A 22,904-nucleotide genomic window follows, 5' to 3' on the forward strand; every position below is an offset into this window, starting at 1 on the left:
TTATAGTTTTTTCCCAGTTTACCTATATACTTATGGATCAACCTACACTAATGACTTGTTTTTGAAATTCTATGAGCAAAAAAATATTCCACTTTATTTGGAATGACAAGCCAGACAAAATTTTAGGGGCCTATTCATATAATGAATATGAATTCGGAGGGGGAAAATGATTAAATATTAAAGCATTGGACCTCTCACTAAAGGCTTCAATCACACAAAACCTATACTTAAATCCGAACTGGTTCTCTAGTAGATTAGTAAGAATGGCTCACCTCATGTCCAGGAATCACCTTCGGGAATCACCTTTTTCTCCAAAATATCGCTATTTTCAAAACAAGCCATATAAAGCTGATTGCAATTTCAATTTAATGCAACAGAAAAGACAGAACAAATATTATGTTTAAACTCAATATACTAACACTTTTTATTTTTACAAAAAAAAGTGTAATTTTTGTAAATATCATAAATAGGACTGGTGGAGTTATGTCACACATGTAGTTACAAAATGGATGAAGCAAGTGGAAAGGGAAGGATGTAAGGCAAATGTCTGTCAGCCCTACATTAAAGACCAAAATTGGCAAAAAATAACATTTGTGATAAATAAGATAGTATATCATTTACAGCTACGTTATACTGTTTGCAAAATAGTTGGGAGGAGATTCCATGGCACATGGCACATGGTTTATGAACTGATGTACAAAATGATGCCGGATTAAAAACTTTTATAAAAATTATTATACAAAATTCTTGCAACCAATAGAATGTTATCTATATGGGGGATACAACCATCTCAGCTTTGCATTTAGATCCCTTGTTTTGGTACTGCCCATGTGTAGCTTGTTTTTGGTCTCAGATTCAGGAACGGCTGAAAAATTGCAACATTTCCTTGGAGCAAATAGCACTGCTGGGTGATTTGAAAAGTCATAGCCAATCATTCAATATTATAATAATACTCTTATCAAAGGTGTTTATCTTTAATATATAATCTGTAGAAACTATGAAAATAGAAAGGTTCAGAACTTCTTTGAAACATCACAGCACAGTAGAAACATATATGGCAGCTAGAAATCAAAACTGGTTTGGTCTTCAGCGATAGATGGGAGGATTTGAGGGTAGCTGAAGGCTGGGACAAAAAACAAACAAAAGATAACTCATGTAAAATATACTGTCCATTTTGCTCATACAGAAAAATATTGAAAAAAATAGAAAAAAACTCAAACAGGATGTACCCGTGAAAATAAATATTCAACGCTGGTCTGACCAATCGGAATCCACACCTCAAGATTGTTAAGAACACCCAGACTGGGAAATGTTCTGGGCAGCCTAAGAAAATAACATACCCTTGAAAGTTGATATATATTAAAAAAAAAAGAGTTCTTAACAGGGCGTGTTTTTTTTACCCTCGATTCGGTAAGTGAGTTTATAAGGAAGTGCATTGGAGATGTTGTACACACTGTGACTATTGTTGGAATCGGCTAAACCTTGAACATTGAGATATTAAATAAATGATAGAGACAAAGCCTTGAATAGAAAGAGTTTGTAAAAAGCCAGAAGGCTTTGGCATGTGTTTGATGGAGGAGAGGAGAGTGATGTGTTGATATAGGGAAGACAGATGGATATCTGCGGATTAGGTGAAGAAGGGGTTGAGGTCATTAGGTGAGGAGTGAGGTCAGTTCCTCTTAAGGGAGTAATCAGGGTTGTATCTGGTTACCTTCTTTCCTGTGGAGCCATAAACTGTAAAGTGGAGGAGTGTATTAAGTACGATGCATATAAACTGTGATGTCTGAAATGTTTAATGATGATTAAACTTGGTTAAAGCTTCTCTAGTGTCCTTGAGTTATTTACTCTGAAGAATAAGAACCTAACACTATTAAAACCTACCCTAACCAGGTAACAGTGGATAGATGGTGGCATTCGCACAAAACTGAAAGCGCGAACCACCGCATTTAACCATGGAAGGTGACTGGTAATATGGTGGAATATAAACAGTGTAGTTATTCCCTCCGCAAGGCAATCAAACAAGCGAAATGTCGGTATAGGGACAAAGTGGAGTCGCAATTCAACGACTCAGACATGAGACGCATGTGGCAGGGTCTACGGGCAATTACGGACTACAAAAGGAAACCAGCCAAGTCACGGACACTGACGTCTTGCTTCCAGACAAACTAAACACATTATTTTTCCGCTTTAAGGATAACACAGTGCCACCGAAGTGGCCCACTACCAAGGACTGCGGGCCACCCCTCTCCTTCTCCGTGGCTAACCTGTGTAATACATTTAAACGTGTTAACCCTTGCAAGGCTACCGGTCCAGACGGCATCCCTAGCTGCGTCCTCAGAGCATGAGGACATATTCAATCTCTCTCTTTCCCAGTCTGCTGTCCCCACATGCTTCAAGATGTCCACCATTGTTCCGGTACCCAAGAAGGCAAAGATAACTAACTAAATCAAATCAAATCAAATCAAATTTTATTTGTCACATACACATGGTTAGCAGATGTTAATGCGAGTGTAGCGAAATGCTTGTGCTTCTAGTTCCGACAATGCAGTAATAACGAGCAAGTAATCTAACTAACAATTCCAAAAAAAACTACTGTCTTATACACAGTGTAAGGGGATAAAGAATATGTACATAAGGATATATGAATGAGTGATGGTACAGAGCAGCATAGGCAAGATACAGTAGATGATATCGAGTACAGTATATACATATGAGATAAGTATGTAAACCAAGTGGCATAGTTAAAGTGGCTAGTGATACATGTATTACATAAGGATGCAGTCGATGATATAGAGTACAGTATCAACGTATGCATATGAGATGAACAATGTAGGGTAAGTAACATTATATAAGGTAGCATTGTTTAAAGTGGCTAGTGATATATTTACATCATTTCCCATCAATTCCCATGATTAAAGTGGCTGGAGTAGAGTCAGTGTCATTGACAGTGTGTTGGCAGTAGCCACTCAATGTTAGTGGTGGCTGTTTAACAGTCTGATGGCCTTGAGATAGAAGCTGTTTTTCAGTCTCTCGGTCCCAGCTTTGATGCACCTGTACTGACCTCGCCTTCTGGATGACAGCGGGGTGAACAGGCAGTGGCTCGGGTGGTTGATGTCCTTGATGATCTTTATGGCCTTCCTGTAGCATCGGGTGGTGTAGGTGTCCTGGAGGGCAGGTAGTTTGCCCCGGTGATGCGTTGTGCAGACCTCACTACCCTCTGGAGAGCCTTACGGTTGAGGGCGGTGCAGTTGCTAAATGACTATCGCCCCGAAGCACTCACTTATGTCATAATGAAGTGCTTTGAGAGAATAGTCAAGCATCAGATCACCTCCACCTTACCTTCCACCCTAGACCCACTTCAATTTGCATACTGCCCCAATAGGTCCACAGACGATGCAATCGTCATCACACTGTACACTGCCCTATCCCATCTGGACAAGAGGAATACTGAGGAGAGGAATAAGCTGTTCATTGACTACAGCTCAGCATTCAACACCATAGTCCCTTCCAAGCTCATCATAAAGCTTGAGGCCCTGGGTCTCAACCCTGCCCTGTGCAATTGGGTTGTGGACTTTGACGGGCCGCCCGCAGGTGGTGAAGGTAGGAAACAGCATCTCCACTTCACTGAGCCTCAACACTGGGGCCCCACAAGGGTGGGTGCTCAGCCCCCTCCTGTACTCCCTGTTCACCCATGACTGCATTGCCATGCACGACTCCAACTCAATCATCAAGTTTGCAGAAGACTTAACAGTAGTGGGCTTGATTACCAAAAATGAAGAGACAGCTTTCAGGGAGGTGAGGGCACTTGGATTGTGGTGTCAGGAAAACAACCTCTCACTCAACGTCAACAAAACAAAGGAGATGATCGTGGACAGCAGAGGGAGCACTCCCCGGAAACAGCAGAGGGAGCACTCCCCTATCCACATCGACGGGACAGCAGTGGAGAAGGAGGAAAGTTTTAAGTTCCTTGGCGTACACATCACGGACAAACTGAAATGGTCCACCCACACAGACAGTGTGGTGAAGAAGGCGCAAAAGCGCCTCTTCAACCTCTAAAGGCTGAAGAAATTTGGCTTGCCACCTAAAACCCTCACAAACCTTTACAGATGCACAATTGAAAGCATCCTGTCGGCCTGTATCACCGCCTGGTACAGCAAATGCACTACCCACAACCACAAGGCTCTCCAGAGGGTGGTGCAGTATGCACAACGCATCACCGGGGGCATACTACCTGCCCTCCAGGACACCTACAGCACCCAATGTCACAAAAAGATCATCATGAACAACCACCTGAGCCACTGCCTGTGCACACCGCTACCATCCAGAAGGCGAGGTCAGTACAGGTGCACCAAAGCTGGGACCGAGAGACTGAAAAACAGCTTCTATCTAAAGGCCATCAGACTGTAAAAAAGCCAGAACTAACACACAGAGGCTGCTGCCGACATACAGACTCAAAATCATTGGCCACATTAATAAATGGATCACTAGACACTTTAATAATGCCACTTTAAAATGTTTACATATCTTATGTTACACATATGTATATAATGCATTGTATACCATCTATTGTATCTTGCCTATGCCCATCAGTCATCACTCTTCCATATACAGTATTTACAGTGCCTTGCGAAAGTATTCGGCCCCCTTGAACTTTGCGACCTTTTGCCATATTTCAGGCTTCAAACATAAAGATATAAAACTGTATTTTTTGTGAAGAATCAACAAGTGGGACACAATCATGAAGTGGAACGACATTTATTGGATATTTCAAACTTTTTTAACAAATCAAAAACTGAAAAATTGGGCGTGCAAAATTATTCAGCCCCATTAAGTTAATACTTTGTAGCGCCACCTTTTGCTGCGATTACAGCTGTAAGTCGCTTGGGGTATGTCTCTATCAGTTTTGCACATCGAGAGACTGACATTTTTTCCCATTCCTCCTTGCAAAACAGCTCGAGCTCAGTGAGGTTGGATGGAGAGCATTTGTGAACAGCAGTTTTCAGTTCTTTCCACAGATTCTCGATTGGATTCAGGTCTGGACTTTGACTTGGCCATTCTAACACCTGGATATGTTTATTTTTGAACCATTCCATTGTAGATGTTGCTTTATGTTTTGGATCATTGTCTTGTTGGAAGACAAATCTCCATCCCAGTCTCAGGTCTTTTGCAGACTCCGTCAGGTTTTCTTCCAGAATGGTCCTGTATTTGGCTCCATCCATCTTCCCATCAATTTTAACCAACTTCCCTGTCCCTGCTGAAGAAAATCAGGCCCAAACCATGATGCTGCCACCACCATGTTTGACAGTGGGGATGGTGTGTTCAGGGTGATGAGCTGTGTTGCTTTTACGCCAAACATAACGTTTTGCATTGTTGCCAAAAAGTTCAATTTTGGTTTCATCTGACCAGAGCACCTTCTTCCACATGTTTGGTGTGTCTCCCAGGTGGCTTGTGGCAAACATTAAACAACACTTTTTATGGATATCTTTAAGAAATGGCTTTCTTCTTGCCACTCTTCCATAAAGGCCAGATTTGTGCAATATACGACTGATTGTTGTCCTATGGACAGAGTCTCCCACCTAAGCTGTAGATCTCTGCAGTTCATCCAGAGTGATCATGGGCCTCTTGGCTGCATCTCTGATCAGTCTTCTCCTTGTATGAGCTGAAAGTTTAGAGGGACGGCCAGGTCTTGGTAGATTTACAGTGGTCTGATACTCCTTCCATTTCAATATTATCGCTTGCACAGTGCTCCTTGGGATGTTTAAAGCTTGGGAAATCTTTTTGTATCCAAATCCAGCTTTAAACTTCTTCACAACAGTATCTCGGACCTGCCTGGTGTGTTCCTTGTTCTTCATGATGCTCTCTGCGCTTTTAACGGACCTCTGAGACTATCACAGTGCAGGTGCATTTATACGGAGACTTGATTACACACAGGTGGATTGTATTTATCATCATTAGTCATTTAGGTCAACATTGGATCATTCAGAGATCCTCACTGAACTTCTGGAGAGAGTTTGCTGCACTGAAAGTAAAGGGGCTGAATAATTTTGCACGCCCAATTTTTCAGTTTTTGATTTGTTAAAAAAGTTTGAAATATCCAATAAATGTCATTCCACTTCATGATTGTGTCCCACTTGTTGTTGATTCTTCACAAAAAATACAGTTTTATATCTTTATGTTTGAAGCCTGAAAAGTGGCAAAAGGTCGCAAAGTTCAAGGGGTCCGAATACTTTCGCAAGGCACTGTATATGTACATATTCTTATTCCATCCCTTTAGAGTTGTGTGTATTCACTAGTTGTTGTGGAATTGTTAGATTACTTGTTAGATCTTACTGCACTGTCAGACCTAGAAACACAAGTATTTCAGTACACTCACATTAACATCTGCTAACCATGTGTATGTGACCAATACCATTTGATTTGATTTGTATGTTTAAGCTGGAAGTGGAATCCTAAGTATTGTTGTCCATTAGTTTACTCCAATTCGCGTGGTACAGTTAGGGAAAAAATAACAAAAAAGGAAAATATATTTAATTATTTTACTCCAATTAGGGGATGGGTGGCAGGGTTAGGGGGAAAAAATAAAAGGAAAATATATATATAATATATACAGTACCATTCAAAAGTGTGGTAGTCCCACGGGATGCATTTCATTTAACAAGTGTGGCTTGTTAAAATTTAATTTGTTGAATATCTTTCCTTCTTAATGCGTTCGAGTCAATCAGTTGTGTTGTGACAAGATAGGGTGGTATATAGAAGATGGTCTTTTACCAAAAAGGGCTAAGTCCATATTTTGGCAAGAACAGCTCAAATGAGCAAAGAGAAACAACAGTCCATCATTACTTTAAGACATGAAGGTCAGTCAATGTGGAACATTTCAAGAACTTTGAAAGTTTCTTCAAGTGCAGTTGCAAAAACCATCAAGTGCTATGATGAAACTGGCTCTAATGAGGACCGCCACAGGAAAGGAAGACCCAGAGTTACCTCTGCTGCAGAGGATAAGTTCATTAGAGTTACCAGCCTCAAAAATTGCAGTCCAAACAAATGCTTCACAGAGTTCAAGCAACAGACACATCTCAACATCAACTGTTCAGAGGAGACTGCATGAATCAGGCCTTCATGGTCAAATTGCTGCAGAGAAACCATTCCTAAATTACTTCAATATTAAGAAGAAACTTGCTTTGGCCAAGAAACAATGGACATTAGAGCAATGGACATTAGTCCGGTGGAAATCAGTCCCTTGGTCTGATGAGTCCAAATTTGAAATTTGGACTCACCGCCATGTCTTTGTGAGAAGCAGAGTAGGTAAACGGATGATCTCCGCATGTGTGGTTCCAACCATGAAGCATGGAGTGGGTGGTGTGATGTGTGGGGGTGCTTTTATTTAGAATTTATTTAGAATGATAGAATTTATTTAGAATTAAAGGCACACTTAACCAGCATGGCTACCACAGCATTCTGCAGCGATACGCAATCCCATCTGCTTTTGCGCTTAGTGCGACTAACATTTATTTTTCAACAGGACAATGACCCAAGACATGTCCAGGCTGTGTAAGAGCTATTTTACCAAGGAGCGGGATAGAGTGCTGCATCAGATGATCTGGTCTCCACAATCACCCGACCTCAACCCAATTGAGATGGTTTGGGATGAGTTGGACGACAGAGTGAAGGAAAAGCAGCCAACAAGTGCTTAGCATATGTGGAAACTCCTTCAAGACTATTGGAAAACATTCCAGTTGAAGCTGGTTGAGAGAATGCCAAGATTGTGCAAAGTTGTCATCAAGGCAAAGGATGGCTACTTTGAAGAATCTCAAATATAAAATATATTTTGAGTTGTTGAACACTTTTTTGGCTACTGCATGATTCCATGTGGTATTTCATAGTTTTGATGTCTACAACATTATTCTACAATGCAGAAAATAGTAAAAATAAAGAAAAACCCTTGAATGAGTAGGTGTGTCCAAATGTTTGACTGGTATATGGGGGATTGAAAATTATGCAGACAATTACACTGATAGAATCCACAATGTAACTGCAATATTAAAGCTGACCTCCCCTACAAAAATAAATAAATAAAAATATATCATTGATGACTCTTTTCAAATCCAATGTATTTTCCACATCAGAATAATTTGAAAAATTACATTCGAACAATGTTGATTCAACCAGTTTGTGCCCAGTGGGTTACTTCTGAGTTTTTCCTTATCTCAGTCGGACACACTCTATAGTGATGGCTGCGGTGGAATGTCCCATCTCCGTAGCCGTTTGGCGGGTGCCATGTTGCCGGGTGGATAATAGGACTCGCCTCATTGAGCAAGCTTATTGGATCTTCCTCACAACTATAAGTGGTGCTCTAAATTGAACACAATCCGTGTTTTTTTTTTCACCGAGTGCGTTTATTACATTAGGTGGGAAGAGCAAGATAGCCGAGACAATATTGTGGGCGCTCATGCATAACCGGTGCTTATAGCTCGCGAGAGATCACATTTCAATCACTCCCGAAACACTCTCAGGTGGCTTGCATTCCTGGCTTCACTTGGGGCCTTCCTGAAGACAAATTATAGAATTAAAATGACAACCTTTCACTTTTTGGGCTACAAAGCCCCGAGCTGGCACTAATTGAAATCTTCAATCACAGAAACAGTGCGAATATAGAAGAAATCAAAGGAGCGGTGGCAGCTGCTCCTTTGATCATTAAGTAGCTCTATAATGAGCCTGTCTAGATCGGTGAGTCTGTTCTTTGTCTCAAACTAAGCCGATCTGAGGTGAATGCTCAGTTCATATGTTCAACACAGCACAATTTAGTGACTCTACAGTTCTAACTGCTGGAGTCACTGCCTTTGTAGCGGTGGTGGTTCAAAACTACACTTGCGTGATGAGTAACCTTGCTTGAGACCTGATGGACAGGTTCAAACCCCTGTCCATCACACTTCCACCTACACCACAGGATGCTGCTGAGGGGAAAATGGCTCATAATAATGTCCGGAACAGAGCAAAGGGAATGGCATCAAACACAAGGAAACCATGTGTTTGATGTATTTGACACCATTGCACTAATTCTGCTCAAGCCATTACCACGAGCCCATTCTCCCCAATTAAGGTTCCCTCAACCTCCTGTGACCTACACAATTAACCAGATTAATTCTGAATCAATGACTCGATTCTTACACACCAGGTATGATTATTTTCGTATCAATAACTCAAAAGAGAACCTGAATTGAATCATATCAGAGAAAAATAAATGTTCCACCACGATTGACAATCTCTACCAACGGAGACAGAAGTTCCTTCTTTGTATGAGACCAAGTGTCTCTGGACCGATAAGCGTTTCATTTTGCCTGTGGTCCTGGGGTGCGATTGTTTGGGACCTGGCAACCCTGTACCTGTGTCAGTGCTGTGACTGTGGAGTGTAGGAGGGGAGAATGATTCTGTCTCACTAGGTGACTCTATTCTCACCCTGAGAGGAGCAACAATTCTGTATGCCACCGATCGATACACCCCAGTGCCTGGCCTAAGAGAGTCTTTACACTGTGGCTCCGTAAGGGGCTTCTCATCCTTAACATCACTGCTGTATGGCTGCTATTGTAGAAGGGACCATTGTATATGGTTGGATAGGCTTTTGATATGTATAAAACGAGAGCAGGTAGCCGTATTGTATGCTACACTAGTCTTCATAAGTCTGCTCTGAGATCAGGCCCAGCTGCTACAGTGAGAGGAAAAATATGTCTGGGTAGGGTTTTAATGATTCTGATTTGTTGAGCTTTGTTCCTTCAGAGAACCAAGGTTACATATATAACTGAACATTTATGATAGTCAAGGGGAGATATGATATGATATGCTAGCTAGATGGCTAACTCTTCGTTCACCACTGCATATGAATGGATAGGTATTAGCTATAGTGGACTCTATAGCTTCTCACCATTCACCACCACCTCGATGTCGACAAAGTCGATCTCGCCGCGGGCCTCCACTCGCGCCTCGCAGCGGTACACGCCCTCGTCTGCCTTGGTCACCTTGTGGATCTGCAGGTTGTTATTGGGCAGCACCTGGAACCTGCCTTCGGGGGGGGGGTATAGAGAGAGCGATACAGAGTGACAAAGGGAGTGATAGAGAGGGATAGACAGAGAAAAGGGGGCAAGAATAGAGAGAGGGATAGAGCATAAGAAAGAAAGAAAGAAAGAAAGAAAGAAAGAAAGAAAGAAAGAAAGAAAGAAAGAAAGAAAGAAAGAAAGAAAGAAAGAAAGAAAGAAAGAAAGAAAGAAAGAAAGAAAGAAAGAAAGAAAGAAAGAGAGGGGTAGAGAGAGAGTTAGAAAGAAATGTGTAATAAGGAAAGAAAGATACAAGGAAAATGATAGAAAGGAAAAATAGTGAAAGGAAGTACCATGACTCCAATCAAACACTTGCTATCAAATAATATTTTCAGAAACCTTTATCACTTTTAGCTTTTTAAAATAAAGTTAGCTAAGCGAAGTGAGATAAATACTTTAGCAATTAGGTCTGCAGTTTACAAAAAGTTTCCCATCCTTCTTAATTGTTGTCACTGGCAGATAAGTGATAACCCTATCTCTCTCTGTCGAGCGCAAAGATATTTAAAACCTTGTCCCGTAATTAGCGTGGATTTTTTTTAAAGCACCCCTATCTCTACCTTTAATCATTACTGCACGGTAAGGGGAGATAGTGCGTCGAAGGGAAGGGCCTTTGAATTTCAATTAAAAAACCTGACTACTTTCAAAGGATTCAAACAAATCATTTACCTAATCAGGAAGTCTGTCTATGTGATGGGTGAATGAGAGGGAAGGTGTAGGAGGAAAAGTAATGATGGGGTGACAGGGTATTGGTAAACAAGTCTGAACCTGCAAATTAACTTCTGTCCATCATGCAAGAGCCATGAATGTTTTCCCAATAGTCGAAGATACATTTTATTCCTTCTCCTTTCTTTCTCAGCCCCAAGATGTGTTCCAATAATCGAAGATACTTTCCCTTCTCCTTTCCTTCTAAGCCATAGGATGTGTTTCAATCTAAGACACTGTTCTTTCCTTATCCTTTCCTCCTTTGTTACAGGATGTGGTTCCAATAGTATACAACACCTTTGTTTCCTTTCCTTTTAGGAGCAATGATCTGAAATAACTCATTTAATGAAAAAAAATAAAAGTCGATAAATATGGTGGAATTATTTCCTGTGCTGTCACTTACAGTATCAGTGTTCAAGACAGACGGAATATCCCCTTCATATCCCCACATACTGTATCTCAACAACATAAGCACACAAAAAATAATTGAAGAGATAATACAAAATAAAGAAAGAAAAGATAATTAAGGTGGAATAATATCCTGTACTGTGACTTTTCAGCAGCCATGAGGGAAGGAAGTAGAAAGATCTTCTTTCCACAGATCTCAACAACATGGGAACAAAAAAAATAGTATATAAAAAGTAGAAAGACATAATGGAGGAATAATATTCTGTTCTTTCAACTATTCAGTAGACATGAAGGAAGGAAGATATACAGTGGGGCAAAAAAGTATTTAGTCAGCCACCAATTGTGCAAATCATCCCACTTAAAAAGATGAGAGAGGCCTGTAATATTCCTCATAGGTACACTTCAACTATGACAGACAAAATGAGAAACAAAATCCAGAAAATCACATTGTAGGATTTTTAATGAATTTATTTGCAAATTATGGTGGAAAATAAGTATTTGGTCACCTACAAACAAGCAAGATTTCTGGCTCTCACAGACCTGTAACTTCTTCTTTAAGAGGCTCTTCTGTCCTCTACTTGTTACCTGTATTAATGGCACCTGTTTGAACTTGTTATCAGTATAAAAGACACCTGTTCATAACCTCAAACAGTCACACTCCAAACTCCACTATGGCCAAGACCAAAGAGCTGTCAAAGGACACCAGAAACAAAATTGTAGACCTGCACCAGGCTGGGAAGACTTAATCTGCAATAGGTAAACAGCTTGGTTTAAAGAAATCAACTGTGGGAGCAATTATTAGGAAATGGAAGACATACAAGACCACTGATAATCTCCCTCGATCTGGGGCTCCACGCAAGATCTCACCCCGTGGGGTCAAAATGATCACAAGAACGGTGAGCAAAAATCCCAGAACCACACGGGGGGACCTAGTGAATGACCTGCAGAGAGCTGAGACCAAAGTAACAAAGCCTACCATCAGTAACACACTACGCCGCCAGGGACTCAAATCCTGCAGTGCCAGACGTGTCCCCCTGCTTAAGCCAGTACATGTCCAGGCCCGTCTGAAGTGTGCTAGAGAGCATTTGGGTGATCCAGAAGAAGATTGGGAGAATGTCATATGGTCAGATGAAACCAAAATATAACTTTTTGGTAAAAAAGAATGCTGAGTTGCATCCAAAGAACACCATGCCTACTGTGAAGCATGGGGGTGGAACATCATGCTTTGGGGCTGTTTTTCTGCAAAGGGACCAGGACGACTGATCCGTGTAAAGGAAAGAATGAATGTGGGCATGTATCGTGAGATTTTGAGTGAAAACCTCCTTCCATCAGCAAGGGCATTGAAGATGAAACGTGGCTGGGTCTTTCAGCAGATCTCAACCCCATGGAAAATCTTTGGAGGGAGTTGAAAGTCCGTGTTGCCCAGCAACAGCCCCAAAACATCACTGCTCTAGAGGAGATCTACATGGAGGAATGGGCCAAAATACCAGCAACAGTGTGTGAAAACCTTGTGAAGACTTACAGAAAACGTTTGACCTCTGTCATTGCCAACAAAGGGTATATAACAAAGTATTGAGATAAACTTTTGTTATTGACCAAATACATAATTTGCAAATACATTCATCAAAAATCCTACAATGTGATTTTCTGATTTTTTTTTTTTCATTTTGTCTGTCATAGTTGAAGTGTACCTATGATGAAAATTACAGGCCTCTCTCATCTTTTTAAGTGGGAGAACTTGCACAATTGGTGGCTGACTAAATATTTTTTGCCCCACTGTAAGAGGAAGAAGGAAGAAAGCATGGAAGCGAGCATCGGACCACCAAAAGACATTTGCATCCTCTACTCTAAATCGTCTAGGCAGGCTTGTTAACATGCTTTATTGTCCAACAATATGTTTAATGAAATCACATGCTTTGGCTTTTATTGCTAGAACTTACTATTTATAGTGTCAAACCCCTGACAGAATCTGGGGAGTACATTTTTCATAACAGTGGTTTGTTTAAATAGGTTACATCCCAAATGACACCCTTGTCACTATACAGTGCACTGCATATGAACAGGGCCCATAGGGCTACATAGGGAATAGGGTGCAATTTGGGACACACCCATGTTCTACAGTAAGCACATTTATTAAACTGAAAATGGTCTCAAAATGGTGTGTGAAGCAATCTGACATGTAAACTGAATTGATTAGATGTTACATTTTTTGATGCGCTAGCAAACCTGTTAATTGTCTTCTGATATCAATGATAATGTAATTATCAGCTGCTTCATTAAAAGCAGACTGTAAATTAACATCAAGGAGTGGGCCCATAAAAAAAAATCCAATGACATTTTCACATGAAAATATTACTTGATTTCAATATGGCCTGTACTGCTCAAAGATTACTTTTCATGAGTCAAGTTATGTTGCTATTATGGTAGCTACAGTAAGCATGTTACAAAGTTAGGCATTTTAACAAGCAAATAAGGTTTACCAACACATCAGCAGAGGCAGCATGTATCAAATGACCATAAGCAGACTTACTGTAGTGCTCCTCTGTGATCTCCATGCTCCTGAAGCCCTTTTGGTAGAACCAAGTGACCGCGGGTGCCGGGGAGGCGATGACATCACACACGACCTCTGCCGCCTCGTCGTGACGGAACTCCTGGGGGGACCTCACGTTGCGGAACGTCAGCTTCTCTGTCACATAGGAAATGAGGTAACAGGAACTGAAGACACATTAGAGATGTCTTTCCAAGAGAGTTTATGTTACAATATTCACGCAAGTATACCATTTAGAATGCATGGCCAATACATCACCTCATTCTAAGTAGTATACGAGTGTGGACTTTGGAACAGAGCCCAAGTAACGTGTATTGATTGAGGGAAACCCTGCAGTGGAGTAGAGCGTAAACTCCATTCTATAGAACAAACTGTTTTTACATATTGTTTATAATTCTACAGCACTGAGACAACTCGGATTCTCTGTGCTCTAAAATAGTCCCATCAACTTTCCCACAACATATTGAATGAATCCTCCCACCCTAAAAGTTCTGTTTGTAAATCAAATGATTGATTCAACTTGTGTTGGTCTAAAGCTGTGGCACCTGTCTGACAAGCCCTGGCAGATGGTTGATAGGTTACACCTGGGGAAAGCTGACTTGGGACCTGCATTTCTCTTCTCTTAAAAAACACTCCACCACCCTCTCAGAACCCGTAGTGCTGGCTAGTGTCGTCAACTTATCACACGGCGTGTGTGTATGTTGTATGGAGAGAAAAAAAGAGTGTGCATGCGTGTGTATTTGGCACGTGGAGTTTGGCACATGGTTATCCACTGTGTGTGGCAAAATGAAAGTGTGCATTAATCACATGCATGGCCTTATTTATTTCAGTCCCATCCACTAGATCACTCTGCAACCTAGCACATTAGCATTTTTCAAAGTGATTTATGTCAGGCGGCTCTTCAAAACATACTTTTTTCTCTTCGCTGCTCTTTAAAGTGCCTTGCATCCTCCTGACTCTGAATGTGAGATTCAACCCTCCTCATCTGCCCGGTTTCAATCCATGTTTTAAAGCTGTTATTGTAAACATTGTTTTTCATTTTCTCAATCCGTCGCTTGGTCTCTCTCCTCTCTCTCTGTGTCTCATTCCCTCACCCCCTCTCTTGTGCTATGCCATTCCCTTTAATTCCCTTACCCCCTCTCTCTCATTCTCTCCCTCTCCTTCTCTCACTAAATCTCAAATTCCCCCACCCCTCTCTCTCCATTTTTCTCTCTCTTTCGTGCTCTATTTAATTCCCTCACTCCCGCTTTCTCTCTTCCCCTCACTCCCTCTCATTCCCTCTCCTTCCCCCAGTTCTCTCCCTGGGATTCAAACACGTTGTTTTCCCTTGTTCTCCCGCTACTTATTTTCCATTTCCTGTCTCCTTTGTCGTTACCCTGCTCGACAAGAAAATCAGTAAGAAAAACAAATCCTCTCGTGTAACAGTCTACCGCTCACTTGACACCGTCAAATTGGTAACACAGTGAGAATTTCTCTTCCGTCATTTTGCCCACATAGCTGCAAGGGCAACTGTCAAAGTGGGGTGACATGACAATTTTCTTGGAGCTCCCTCAGGTGGGGCATCGACTGCCTCCAATGTCTCCTGTCTGAAATGGTTCTCCGTTGGCCGTTGCTCAAAGATAGACACTGGAAACTATACTTGTCAACTACTCAGCAGTGCGGAAAATTATAGTCTTTCGTCCGTGAGCTATAAAAAAGTTATAATATGAGTTTGAATATGGATAGATTTTGTCAGGTTGTGAGATGTGATGCATGAACACATATGATAATGTCAAGACGTGTGCACGTGTGTGTGGGTGTGTGTTGACGTCTTCTGGAAATGTCAACACTCACAAATGGTAATGTGCAGCACATTTCAAGTGGCTGTCCAATTTTCGTAACATGTGGTGTTTATGTTTATCACAAGAAATCACGTTCGGTGTAGCCTCAGATGGGTGCTGGCTACTACTGGCCTGCTCAAGCCCTTTAGGTGACTATCTTCCTGTTACTGCTCATACATACTGAACACACAGTGCTGAACGGTGGCTGACTGATGTTGTCATGGATACAGCTGCCAAGCTGTGGTGCCGCTGTAACGAGGTGTGTGAGAGAGGAGGTAGGGGAGAGGGAGAGAAAGGTAAGCACCTTCCAGAGGGGGGTGTGCGTACGTGTGTGTGCGTGCATATGTACATACAGTTGAAGTCGGAAGTTTACATACACCTTAGCCAAATACATTTAAACTCAGTTTTTCACAATTCCTGACATTAAATCCTAGTAAAAATTCCCTGGCTTAGGTCAGTTATAGGATCACCACTTTATATTAAGAATGTGACATTTCTGAAGAATAGTAGAGAGAATGATTTATTTCAGCTTTTCTTTCATCACATTCCTACTGGGTCAAAAGTTTACGTACACTCAATTAGTATTTGGTAGCATCACCTTTAAATTGTTTAACTTGGGTCAAACGTTTCAAACGTTGGGGTAGCCTTCCACGAGCTTCCCTAAATAAGGGGTGAATTTTGGCCTATTCCTCCTGACAGAGCTGGCGTAACTGAGTCAGGTTTGTAGGCCTCCTTGCTCACACGCCTTTGCAGTTGTAAAGGACAGCGCTATAGGTCAGCGCTTTGTGATGGCCACTCCAATACCTTGACTTTGTTGTCCATTAGCCATTTTGACACAACTTTAGAAGTATGCTTGGGATCATTGTCCATTTGGAAGACCAATTTGCAACCAAGCTTTAACTTCCTGACTGATGTCTTGAGATGTTGCTTCAATATATCCACACAATTAGATTATTGAGATTATTGTATCTCATGAAGCTATCAATTTTGTGAAGTGCACCAGTCCCTCCTGCAGCAAAGCACCCCCACAACATGATGCTGCCACCCCCGTGCTTCACGGTTGGGATGGGGGTTCTTCGGCTTGCAGCCTCCCCCTTTTTCCTCCAAACAGTTCTATTTATGTTTCATCAGACCAGAGGACATTTCTCCAAAAAGTACGATCTTTGTTCCCATGTACAGTTGCAAACTATAGTCTGGCCTTTTTAAGGCAGGTTTTGGAGCGGTGCCTTCTTCCTTGCTGAGCGGCCTTTCAGGTTATGTCGATATAGGACTCGCTTTACTGTGGATATAGTTACTTTTGTACATGTTTCCTCCAGCATCTTCACAAGGTCCTTTGCTGTTGTTCTGAGTTTGATTTGCCCTTTTCGAACCAAAGTTCGTTCATCTCTAGGAGACAGAAAACCTCTCCTTCCTGAGCGGAATGAAGGCTGCGTGGTCCCATGGTGTTTATACTTGCATACTATTGTTTGTACAGATGAATGTGGTACCTTCAGGTGTTTGGAAATTGCTCCCAAGGATGAACCAGACTTGTGGAGGTCCATAATTGTTTTTCTGAGGTCTTGGCTGATATATTTTAATTTCCCATGATGTCAAGCAAAGAGGCACTGAGTTTGAAGGTTGGCCTTGAAATACATCCACAGGTACACCTCCAATTGACTCAAATGAGCCAATTCGCCTATCACTTTCTGGAATTTTCCAAGCTGTTTAAGGGCACAGTGTATGTAAACTCTGACCCACTGGAATTGTGATACAGTGAATTATAAGTTAAATAATCTGTCTGTCAACAATTGCTGGAAAAATTACTTGTCATGCAGAAGGTAGATGTCCTAACCGACCGACTAACTGACTATAGTTTGTTAACAAGACATTTGTGGAGTGATTGTACAATTATTTTTAATGACTCCAACATAAGTGTATGAAAGCTTTCGACTTCAACTGTACACACACAGTACACACACCACACCGGTAATTCAAATCAAGCGTCTGCCAGATGGCTACCAGCCGCAAAACTCCTCCGTGTGTCACGTCCCATTAACGGCCACAGAAGATTCCCTCTCCCATACGATTAGAGCCTGCCTCCTTCGCCTGCACACATTCAACACAATTCATCACACACACCACCAGACCCAGCGAACATTCACTACACTCTTTAATGGGCAAGTTATTACGGAGGTGCAATGGAATGTAAATATGGTGTATCTTTATGATCTAACATGGGAGACAGCGATGTATTCAACTCATGTCTTTGTATGTCTGAAGGACCCCTACAGAGGCTGGAATGGATACAGAGGTAATGGAGAGAGTGTGGTGTGTGTGTTCTCCTCTGTTACATATGCATGTAAGTGACACTCACGGTACATCTCCAGCACCATGGTGGCCTCCTGTGTCTGTCCCTGGGCGTCGGTGGCCTGGCAGCGGTAGATGCCCGCGTCCTCCACCTCAGCATTATAGATGGTCAGCCTGGAGCTGTCCTCCCCGGTGTGCAGGGCCACACGCTGGGACGACACGATGCGCTCCCCCTGGGGGTTAAACCACTCCAGGTTGACCGGCTCTCCGATCACTGGTGGGACAGAGAAAACTTATAGGTAACATTAAGAAACTCTAAAAAGAACCAAGCCAAGCCTTAGACTTTAGAGCAGTATTTCCCAAACCTCCCCTTGAGTACCCCTTATATATTCATAAGCACACCTGAAATAAATGGTAAATAAATCAGCCCTTGTTCAACATGGGAAAGTTATGCCTCTTTGAAATTTGATAAACTTGTTATCCCACTTTGGAGACGAGTAGGAGAAAAATGCAGTTGAATGATTTTCACACTTTCGAGAGCATTGGTGCCCAGGACGTCGATCGCAAACTTCTTTCTAGGAGACCGCAAAAAAGTTTTCAAAATGTATGCACTAAAAATATATGTTTGGCAATTCACAGCGTTACCATCGAGTCTGCTTAAAAATAACTATAGTTGCTACATTTGTTTCCCAAACTGTAGCTACCATAGCAACCGTCTGCAGTTAGCACGTTTCCAATTCTTGCGAGACCTGCAACAGAATATTCTTTGATGTTCCAGACTTTTTTTTTTCTATGAAGTTGCGGTTACGTATTTAATATGAGTGCTGGACCAAGCAGCAAGAAAACGAATATCTACCACTTTCACCGTGAGTGGGAAGATCTGCCATTCAAACATAGCTCTTGGTAAGAAGGGAAATGTCAAGAGGCATTTCAAAACCGTTCACAATAAATATGAAAGTGACTTTCCAGGTAAAAGTGAACTACGTAAGAGAAAAGTAAAAGAGTTGAAGTCTCATCTAGCTGCCCAACAATCGATCTTTACAAGGCCCGGCTCAAAATCAAAGGCAACCACGATTGCATCATTCCGGGTGAGTCGCATACTAGCAAAGAAACTGTTCCAGGATGGAGAAATGGTAAAAGAGGCCTTTTTTTAGAGGCAACAGAATGATTGTTTGATGATTTCAAAAATAAATCCGAAATCATTTCCGCTATTAAGGATGTTCAGCTGTCCAGGAATAGGTTTTCGTTTCAGCCTCCTCCATCTACCTCTAACCGAAGCTAGTTTTATGGATTTGTTTCCTATTAAACATGTAAAATTAACAGCCATACAGAAAGACTCATGTGAAGGTGAAATTACAGAGGAGGAACTTCTTGATGCAGGGAAAACTCCAGGGCTGGATGGCAAACCTTTTTTGATATACTCAAAGCATTAGCATGTTTTAACCACTCCTTTGTAGCATCCCGGAGTCGCCTCTTCACTGTTGACAGTGAGACTGGTGTTTTGCGGGTACTATTTATTGAAGCTGCCAGTTGAGGACTTGTGAGGCGTTCAAGAATGGCCTTTTTCTCACTCACCTTCGGTTATTTGAAAATGAAATCTCCAAAATATCGTCATTTTTTAAACATAGCAATTATTATTATTAATTCATTTAGAATGATATAAAAGCCCCTTAGATATTCTCACAGATCAGATTTGCCGTAAAGAAAAATGCCCCTTAGATATCAACTTCCGGTTGAGCAATGTAAGAAAGAACTCGCACGAGGTCTAATCTCCGACAACTTTTGTAAATAATCCTCAATTGAGCCTAAATTCATACTTCTCAATACCTAAAAAGTATTTTTAATTACCCAGTAATAGTGCACCTAAATTAGAATGAGCAAACCAGTCACACGCTTTGGAAAATCGACGGAAAGAACTTCACATTCCACCAAATCAAATTCAGCTAAAATGGCTACCACCCCACCTCCATTGAAGGCTTCAATAGCCACTCCGGGTGATACGGCTAACCCGATAACACTGGAGATCCTTGTCTGGGAGCTGGCAAAATCGTGTGAGAGTTTGGTAGCAGAACTCACCGAATGGCTGAATAACTCACGGGCGGCTACACTGGCTGCAATTCAGGCAACCGTGGAAACCATTCGGGGTTCTGTGGCATCTCACACTACCACACTGGCCGAAGTTGAGGCCTTGTGACTGGAAACCAGTCTTTAAATGTTTTTATTTAGTTATTTATATATATTTTTTTATTACAAAAAAAACACAAGGAAGGGGTCAAATTAAAGTATTAGAACATGAAGGACAATCAATACAACATCAAGACACTATCAAACATGTATCAGTCTTTCCGCAACAGAGCCATCCTTATGTGTGAGGGAACGTGTGCATGATAGTGATATAAAATATATGTCGTAGTTTCCTTTTTCATGATCACAATCTTGTGAAACCCGAACCCTCCAAGATCCCCCGTCCGTTCCCCAATATCTGTCCCTCAAGTATCCGAGACCCCTCCCACAGTCCCCCACCAGAAGAAAAAAAATATATATACAATGAATTCCATTCCCCACCCCCAAGAACCCCCCAATGCACCGACAACCAAGAGAATGAACGAAAGAGAAAAAAGGAAAGGACAGAAGAAAACAGAAAACAACAAAGCAAAAAAATCTAACAAAATAATACATTTAAAACAAAGGACATCAAGGACAACTGAAATAACAGCAGTGCCAACTGAATATGTTTGTGTGCATGTCTGCCACTATTACATGTACGTGTGTGTTCTTGTATGTGTTTATTTGAATGAGAGTGTGTGTATATGCATGTGTACAAACATCTGCACAGCATGAGCCTCAGGCAAACCGGCATTAGTTGTAAGAACACTGCCACTTAGTGTCCTTCAAATGTCCTTTTATTATGTTTTATTTAGACTTTTTCACCCTTTATCTTTTGACCATCATTCTCTCTCTCACACAACAACTCCACTCCCACTTGTCTCCAATTCCACATACCAACCGTCAGCTTCCCTCAGCCCATCCCATCTATCGCTGCTGGCCACCCACTTCATGTTTCTACGCAACACATATCTTTCAACTATGCTATGACGTTTAACGTACAATTTCAATCTATCTAATCAAATAGAATCTACAGATTACGTGTTGAAGATAAATACTTTTACTAAGAGTATTAGTATATTTGTAATTGACTGACCTGGTCTCTCCAGATCTCCTAACAGTACTATTTCTAGGGTCAATTTTAGATCAATGCTATGCATTTTCAGCCATTCCTGAACCTGAGAGCAGAAACAGGCTACCTGAGGGCAATACCTAAATAAATGGTCTATTGATTCAGTATACTTACAACAAAATCTGCAGAGCTTCGATGATTTTAGGCCCCAAATATTCAACATTTTGTTGGTGGCAAGAATTCTATATAATAATTTCAGCTGAAAAGCACAAAGTCTTGAATCTTGCGTTGTTTTATATATCAACTCATACACCCTGTACCATGGAATCGGTACATCAAAAATCTCTTCCCAATTATTTTGCAATCTGTATGGCACAGTTGTCAACATCCTGGTCCTCAAATGAAACTGGTATACTTTCCTATTGATTTTTATGCTTTTTATGCTATTTTTTAGTTTTGATCCTTTAGATTGGGAAGACAGACCAGTTCCCTACCTCCTCCTGCTTCCACCAGCCTCCTCCATTTATAGGGCAATGCTGTAATCAATTGGTTGTACTCTTGGATTGAGCAGACGTTCCCTTACAACTCCACGAAGGACATAACTCTACCATTACAATTTACAATATCATTTAAGAACAAAATACCCTTTTCAAACATCTTTCCCATAAATACAGGTATTTTATCAACCAGCACATTTGAGTTCAGCAGTAATATTTGTTCTTTTCAGGGGGATGAAATTGAAATTGTAGCCAGCTCTGCAATGCTTGTTTGAAAAAGACAGATACTTTGAAAAAAGTATCATTTTCAATTAATCGAAAATGAGACATGGCAATCTGCACAAAGGCAAAAAGGCAATTTTTAAACAATGGGTGAGCTTTTCTTATTAATCTGCTTGAGAACCATTTAGGGTTCAAATAAAACTTCTGAATGAGTGGAGCTTCTAGAGAGAGGTTTAGTGCTTTTATATTTAATAATCTCAACCCATCCAATTCATATTCATTATATAGATAGGCTCGTTTTATTTTGTCTGGTTTAGCATCTCAGATAAAGCTAAATATTTTTTGCTCATATGATTTGAAAAACGAATAGGCAGCACCATAAGTAAGTGAGTAAACTGAGATATGACCAAGGAGTTAATCAGGGCAATTTTTCCATAAATAGACAGGTATTTACCTATCCATTGTTGCAGGATCTTGTCTATTTATACAAGTTTTCTATCTAAATTCATTGTGGAGAGCTTATTTATATCTTTTGTGATATGAATACCGAGTATGTCTACTTCACCATTAGACCATTTTATAGGTAAGCTGCATGGTCATGTAAAAGTTGTATTTTTTAAGGATCCAAAACATAATATTGTACACTTATCATAATTAGGTTTTAGTCCAGAGAGTACAGAAAAGTTATCTAGATCTTTAATGAGACATTGCAGGGATCTAGCTTGCGGACTCATGTTTCATGATGTTCTATTATTTCTAGTAGTTGTCGTATATTATCTCCAATGTATCGTCCATGTAAAAAAACCTGTCTGATCAGGATGAACAGTACCTGGTAAAACCCTTTTAATTCTGAGTGCTATGCATTTTGCTAGTATTTTTGCATCACAACATTGAAGTGTAAAGGGGCCTCCTGTTTTTTAGATAGACTGGGTCTTTATATTTGCCATCTGGGTCTTGTTTTATAATAGAGAAATCAGACCTTCCTGCTGAGTACCTGACAGACTACCTTTTTGTAGGTTTTATCCCCTTTTTATCCCCTTTTCTCCCCAAATTCATGGTATCCAATTGTTAGTAGTTACTATCTTGTCTCATCGCTACAACTCCCGTACGGGCTTGGGAGAGACGAAGGTCGAAAGCCATGAGTCCTCCGAAACACAA

General features: G+C 41.0%; 1 protein-coding gene across 3 annotated transcripts in view; it reads right to left on the bottom strand.

The window, feature by feature from the left end:
- LOC112266605 (neural cell adhesion molecule 2) overlaps positions 1-22,904 on the bottom strand; it is a 411,111-nt gene that overhangs the window by 98,845 nt on the left and 289,362 nt on the right. For all 3 annotated transcript variants that reach the window (XM_024444231.2, XM_024444230.2, XM_024444229.2), the window contains exons 3-5: positions 17,917-18,123; positions 13,726-13,881; positions 9,917-10,054 (exon numbers count right to left, since the gene is read on the bottom strand). In XM_024444231.2, the coding sequence (XP_024299999.1) occupies positions 9,917-10,054; positions 13,726-13,881; positions 17,917-18,123 (501 nt within the window). The remainder of the gene's footprint in view (positions 1-9,916; positions 10,055-13,725; positions 13,882-17,916; positions 18,124-22,904) is intronic.

Source organism: Oncorhynchus tshawytscha, linkage group LG14, assembly GCF_018296145.1.
Source record: "Oncorhynchus tshawytscha isolate Ot180627B linkage group LG14, Otsh_v2.0, whole genome shotgun sequence".
Taxonomy (NCBI): Eukaryota; Metazoa; Chordata; class Actinopteri; order Salmoniformes; family Salmonidae; genus Oncorhynchus; species Oncorhynchus tshawytscha.